We start from the raw sequence: 6,460 nt of genomic DNA, 5'->3' as shown, positions 1-6,460 counted from the left end.
ACTTCCACCGGCCAACCTGATGTGATCATAATTCGATCCAATCCCGTCAATCACGTCGCACCGTGGAGTGGAATCACCTGACCCGGTTAATCTTACAGGGAAAACATGATACTTAATCATGGGAGGCATCAATTGGTTAAAGTTTAGAAAGTATATTCATGCAATGCTTCAACTGATTAATTATAAGCACAAGTGCACAGGTTACTTAAATCACCCGTACACAAACAATTAGCAGCATGGATCGTTGGATCGAGCTGGAGCCGACGATCGACAAAAAGGTAGAGAAAGAAAAGAAACTTGTGATGATATAAAATAAATAAATGATGGAACAGTGATCATCACTAGTTACTACTGGTAGCAAAAAAATTGATCAAACAAAATTAGGGCCTGCCTCAGGTGAAGCTGAGGCTGGATCGGGACCGGAGTAGGTAGTTGCATGAAATTGATATACGAAGCCGTACGTAGATGGATCGGCTCCTGGATCGGACGGCTGAGGTGAAATGAACTGATTCAGAAGACCTTGGCGACGTCCTTCATGAGCCCGGGGTTGGCGTTGCAGAAGGAGATGAACTCGCTGAAGTCGATGAAGCCGTCACCGTCGGTGTCGATCTCCGCCATCATGCGCTGCACCTCGTCCGCGGAGGTCGACCCCAGCGTCCGCAGCGCGTCCGTCAGCTCAGTCAGCGAGATCTTCCCGTCGCCGTTCGTGTCGAACCTCTTGAAGATCCTCTCCATGTCGTCCGCCATTATCCGCCCCTGGTGTTCTTCCACCTCGAATCACTCTTCGATCGGTCGACGGGCGGGCAATGGCAGCTATGCTCGCGTGTCTTGGTTAGTTAGTTCCGGCTATTCGTGCTCGCACCTATCTATATATATGCAATTGTAGGACGGGCAGGGCGCCAATGTTGTAGCTGAGTTTGTGGAGGCCATTGTTGCATGCGAGGATGCCAACCGCCCGTCTCCTCGTGAAGCGCCCGTTCATTTCGCGCAGGCGATGGAACCGTTCGCTTCAACCATCCATTCCACCGTCTGTCTTTTTCTTTTTTTTGAGAGGTTCCACCGTGTGTCTCTTATGGACCATACGTCGTTAGCTACGCCCAGAATAAGAATTGCCGTCATGCGAAACGGCCCAATGAATTTATGGCCAATTTATTACCTTTACCTACAAAACTAGAGGCCCATTTGTCGCGCCGCCGACTACTTCACAACCTATGAAACCGGGGCAACAATGTTCAAAAATTTGAAGTAAGCGGCGGATTTATATAGAAATATAAATGGTTTATATTCTAGTTTATATGTTTATGTCCTTATAAACTGTTTAAATTTATGGCCAATTTATGTCTATATTTCTATAAAATGTTTGGGGATTTTAAAAAATGTTCATGGTTTAAAAAATAAAATTTGAAAATTATATTTGCAAAATGATCGAGTTTTCAAACATTATTTGACTTTGAAAAAATTTGTTTACAATTCCAAATAAATGTTCAAAAATCTTGAGAAATTGTTCGAATCTGCCATTGAAGTTAGTTCTTACATTTTCGCACTGTTCACTTATCACTTATACTCATCAGCTCAATTGGCTACAAACAACACTTCATTAGCGAGTGATCAGTAGTTCGATCCCTTGTGAGGTCACCCATTGCCCCCATCTCCTATTTGGCATCTTAAGCGTTAGTTAGAGTGCATTTGGCTATGTGACTCATAACCTTCTACATCACTATTTAGATGCGTCGACCCATATATGGATTTTTTTTCAACTACGCCCAGAATAAGAATTGTCGTCATGCGAAATGGCCCGCTGAGTTTATGGCCAATTTATTGCCTTTACCTTCAAAACTAGAGGCCCATTTGTCAGACCGCCACCTACTTCACAAGCTCGGCACCGGGGCGGCGGTCAGGCCCACTTCCTCCATCCTCGGCCGCTACTCCATAGTGGCGGAAATAGCGTGGAGGGGGGTAAGGGTCATCCATTGAGTGAGTGGTTTCATGACCGGTTTCGAAAACCTTCTCAAAGGTTCCTGACCGGTTTTCGAAACCTTCTTGAAGGTTTCCGAGCTAGTTTTTTTACTGTTTTTCTAGCTTTTTAGTTTGTCCTTTTCCTTTTTCTCCCTTTAAAAAATGATTTTCTGTTCCTTTTTATTTTCTTCCTCATTTATTTCATTTTCAAGGTTCTCTTTCTTTTCAAATAATATTTGGAAAATTTAAATGTTATTCAAAATTCAAAAAATATTCCCCTTTTCAAAATTTCAAAAAATTCTCATGTTTGATTTTTTTAATAAATTCAATAAGTATTCACATAATTGCAAAAAATGTGCTTGTTTTCAAAAAAAAGGTTCCTATTTAATTTTTTCATAAATTCAAAACAAGCACTTTAAAAAAAAGAACTTCCAGAAAAATGTTTACCTTTTCTAAAAATGTTGTTAATAATTTAGAAAATTCTTCGCATTTTGAAAAAATGTTCAACAATTTGGAAAAAATCCCCGTTTGCTAATTTTATTCAAAGATTAAAATATGTCTATATTTATCAAAAAAATTGTGGATTTTAAATAATGTTCATCGTTTCACAAAAAAAAATGAATATTCTGTTTGCAAAATGACTGAATTTTCAAACATTATTTGACTTTTTAAAAAATTGTTTACAATTCCAAATAAATGTTCAAACATCTTCAGAAAGCGTTCAAGTCTGCCGTTCAAGTTAGTTCTTACATTTTCGCACCATTCACTTGTCACTTATACTCGTCAGCTCAACTGGCTACAAAACAACACTTCATTAGCGAGTGATCAGTAGTCCGATCCCATGTGAGGTCACCCATCGCCCCCAACTCCTATTTGCCACCTTAAGCGTCAGTTAGCGTAATCCTACACAGCACTGCTATTTCACCGGTTATCTCTTTTTTTATTTGATTTTATTTTATCGTTACTACTGTCCTTTTATTTTATTTTTTAACAAATTCGTGAACTTTTCCCAATTTCGTTTAAAGAATGAAATTTGAAAACTATTTTCAATTGTTTGCGAACTTATCACTTCAAATCCGTGAAATTTTTGCTCAAATTCATGAACTTTTCCTTATTTTTGTACTTTTTCATATCTTTTATGAAAAAAATTCCAAATTCGTGATTCTTTTCATTTTTGCAAACATTTTCACTTATGAATTTTCCAATCCTTGAACTTTTTTCAAATTTGTGATCTTTTCTTGATTTTTTACGAATATCGTTCCATGTTATATGGGCATTTTCCAAATTTATATAACTTTTTTGAAATTGCATGAATTTTTTTATTTTTCTTGAACTTTTGTCAAAAAATTGGGAATCTTTTATTTTTCTGACAAAGTCAACAGTCAACTCTCTGTGGCCAACAATTGCCGGTTGACTGGTCAATGGTCACCTTATAACGAGATAGAAGCTCCCCTGGCCAGAAGGGTTTTCGTGTAGCAACACTGCAATCCGCCCCAATATGAAATTATTGTATAGCGGGCTTTCCAAGTACGGTCTTTTCTTGTATACTTTTTGTATGGGTTTTTGTCGATTTATTTGTGTATTCTTTGTAGCGGGTTCTTATTCTTTTTTTCTTTGACTTTTTCTTTGTTTCTTTCTTGGTTTTCGCTAGGTTATTTCCATTTTCTTTGATTTTCACCATGGGTTTCCCCTTTTTTTCCCCTTGGTTTCTTTTGTTTTACTTGTTTCTTCACTGGTTTTCTTTGGGTTTTCTTCTTTTTTCTAAAATGCATGTCTGTTTTTTCAGTACACGTGTATCTACACATGGAACCCATTTTTTATGCATGCCGCACATTTTTCAAATACACGATGTACGTCAATAACATTTTTCATATATGTGTAATATTTTTTTAAATAAAAGATTAACATTTTTAAAAATTACACTTTTTAATACAAATCATACATTTCTCCTTCACGTATAAAATATGTTTTACATATGCTTGAACATTATTGAAATACATGACTAATGTTTTTTTAAATACAGCTTTTGAACATTTTTTCAAGCATCTTAAACATTTTTTAATTAAATGCTGAATATTTTTCTTAAACTATGTGTACATTTATTTTCCATTTTATAAACTTTTTTCAAACATGTGAACATTTTTTAAAGTATGACATACTATTTTTTGACTGGCAATTAACATTACTTTTGAATTTTACAAAAATTCAATGATATTGTATAAACTTTTTTAGAAAATGTTAATTTAGCAAAGTTTGTACACGTAAAAAAACTAAATAACTCTAACAAAGTTTGTACACTGCATTTACATTTTATGAATTCACGATTTGAATTTTATTGGTAAATATAAATTTTGGAATATGTTTATTTAGCAAAAAGTCGGAACTTTTAACAAGAGAATTTAGAAACGAATGAAAAAAGATATAAAAATGAAGCAGGAGGCAAATTGGGCCGGCCCAACAGGACTTTGCTGTAAGCGATGGTACGTTCCAGCTGGCGCCAGGCGAGGTATAAACACGCACATGACGCTAGTCTGCAAAACTTTATTCAGCGACTTAGGCCCTGTTTGGTTCGGCTGTGGATTTTCTAAAAGTAGCTGTGAAAAATCTGTTGTGGAAAAACAGCTGTGGGAAATCTGATGTGAAAAAGATGTAGGTCATTTGACAAACTAGCTGATACAACATTTTCAGATTTTGGCCCGCAACGGTATCAGATTTTGGAAAGCACGTCCTGGACTGCTTCCGCTTTTAGTTCAGATTTTGACAGCGGATTTCTGGAATCGGATTTTGCTGGGTTCGTCCTTTTGGTTCAGATTCTGCTACGCGGCAGCGGAATCTGTCGATAAAAGCTGAACCAAATAGGGCCTTAAGCGCAGCTTTCTTTCGAGAGCAACTAACTCATGAGGGGAGTTCCTATGTGACGCATTCTGCGTCAAAATGATGCGCTTTCGCACAGGCACGTCGTCGCGGTGCGCTATTTGGGCCAGCCCGTTGCAGTGCGCCGCGAATACCAGGTGAAAATGGCAAAAATAAAAGGTAGGGCACAATGGCTGCGAATCGAACACAGGACTGCCAACTTGTGCTCGCAAGCTTCTAGCCACTACAATATAACAGCTCGGTTGACCAGTGTATAGCTGAAAACTAAATGAACTAAATAAAGTATAAGACTTGACACTGTTTGAAGAAAATCCTTTACAATTTTCCAAATTTTAATTAAAATTTCGGCCGTATGATTTTGTTTTGATAAAACCAAAAAAATTATGATATCACGATCAAATTTTGAATTTTGAAAATTTTCATAATTTGTGAACAATTTTCTAAAGGACAACCATTTTTTTAAATTTTAGAACAAATTTTCAAATGGAGAAAGAATTCCAAAATTTGGAATCACAAACAATTTTGAACGCGTGAACAAAAAAGTAAAATTCAGAACATTTTTTGAAATATTTGAACAAATTTTGTAAAACACGAACAGTTTTTAAAAAACATAGTATTTTATTTGAAAATATCATGGCATTTTTTGGAAAGTCAAACAAATTCAAATATTTTGAACATTTTTTAATTTTAAATTTTTGAAGTTTTTTGAAAAAACACAAACAGTTTTTTAACTTTTGAAATAATTTTCTAAACTTCCGAATAATTTTGGAAACACAATTTTTTAAACATTTCTAAGAAAAAACAAGACAAAAGAAAAAACAAATAGAGAAACAAAAAAAGAAAAAAGAAAACAGGAAAAGACAAAGACAAAGAAAAGGAAACAAGACAACGAAAAAAACAGAAAAAAAAACGAAAACGAAAGAACACAGAACAAGGAAAAAAGATTGGCTGAGAACCTCTAAAAGGCTCCCAAAACGAGGGACGATGAAAGCTTAAACAGGCCGGCCCAGTCGAACGATCGCTGGATCTCCCCCCTCAAAACCTAGACAGTTTGAAGCAGCATGCGTCCAATAGAAAATTCTGGTCATGAGCACTCATTCGCAAGCCTTTCAACGGTCCAATAGGAAATTCCAGTCACTTGGGATGTGCTGAGAGCACGTAACTTGGCGCGCTTTCAGCCGCCACCACGTGTGTCGCCCTGAGCGCTTCATATGGATTTTGTTTTTTTCTATCTTCTCATACGCGTTTTTGGTTTTTTAGATGTTTTTTTCCAGATTTTTTTTTGACTTTTCAGTTTTTCATCAGCTTTCCTTAGCTTTTCCATGGAAAAAAAATGTTACATGAAAAAATGGTTTTTTTTCTTTCATGAGTTGTACGGGTTTGCTTCCGCGAGAGGCACGACCTTTCAGAAACGGGAAAAATGTGTTTTTTTTGTTTTCGCGAGAGGCACTGTCGTGCCCGCTCTCCGAAAAGAAAAAAAATAACGTGTTTTTTACTTTCGCGAGAGATAAGGTTTTACCTCGCAAGAGATACGGTTTTACTTCCGCGAGAGGCGCGGTCGTGCCTCTAAAAACAGTAAAAAAACACAGTTTTTGCTTCTGTGAGAGGCATGGTTTTGGTTCCGCGAGGG

General features: G+C 36.7%; 1 protein-coding gene across 1 annotated transcript; it reads right to left on the bottom strand.

The window, feature by feature from the left end:
• Positions 1 to 324: 324 nt before the first annotated feature.
• On the bottom strand, positions 325 to 916 carry LOC125525287 (polcalcin Phl p 7). The gene has a single exon (XM_048690283.1). The coding sequence runs from the start codon at positions 745 to 747 to the stop codon at positions 511 to 513; it is 237 nt and encodes a 78-aa protein (XP_048546240.1). The 5' UTR covers positions 748 to 916; the 3' UTR covers positions 325 to 510.
• Positions 917 to 6,460: the final 5,544 nt, after the last annotated feature.

The sequence above is a fragment of the Triticum urartu genome, chromosome 7 (genome assembly GCF_003073215.2).
Source record: "Triticum urartu cultivar G1812 chromosome 7, Tu2.1, whole genome shotgun sequence".
Lineage (NCBI taxonomy): Eukaryota > Viridiplantae > Streptophyta > Magnoliopsida > Poales > Poaceae > Triticum > Triticum urartu.
The sequence above is the reverse complement of the archived record's forward strand: the minus strand, read 5'-3'. Positions and strand labels throughout refer to the sequence as shown.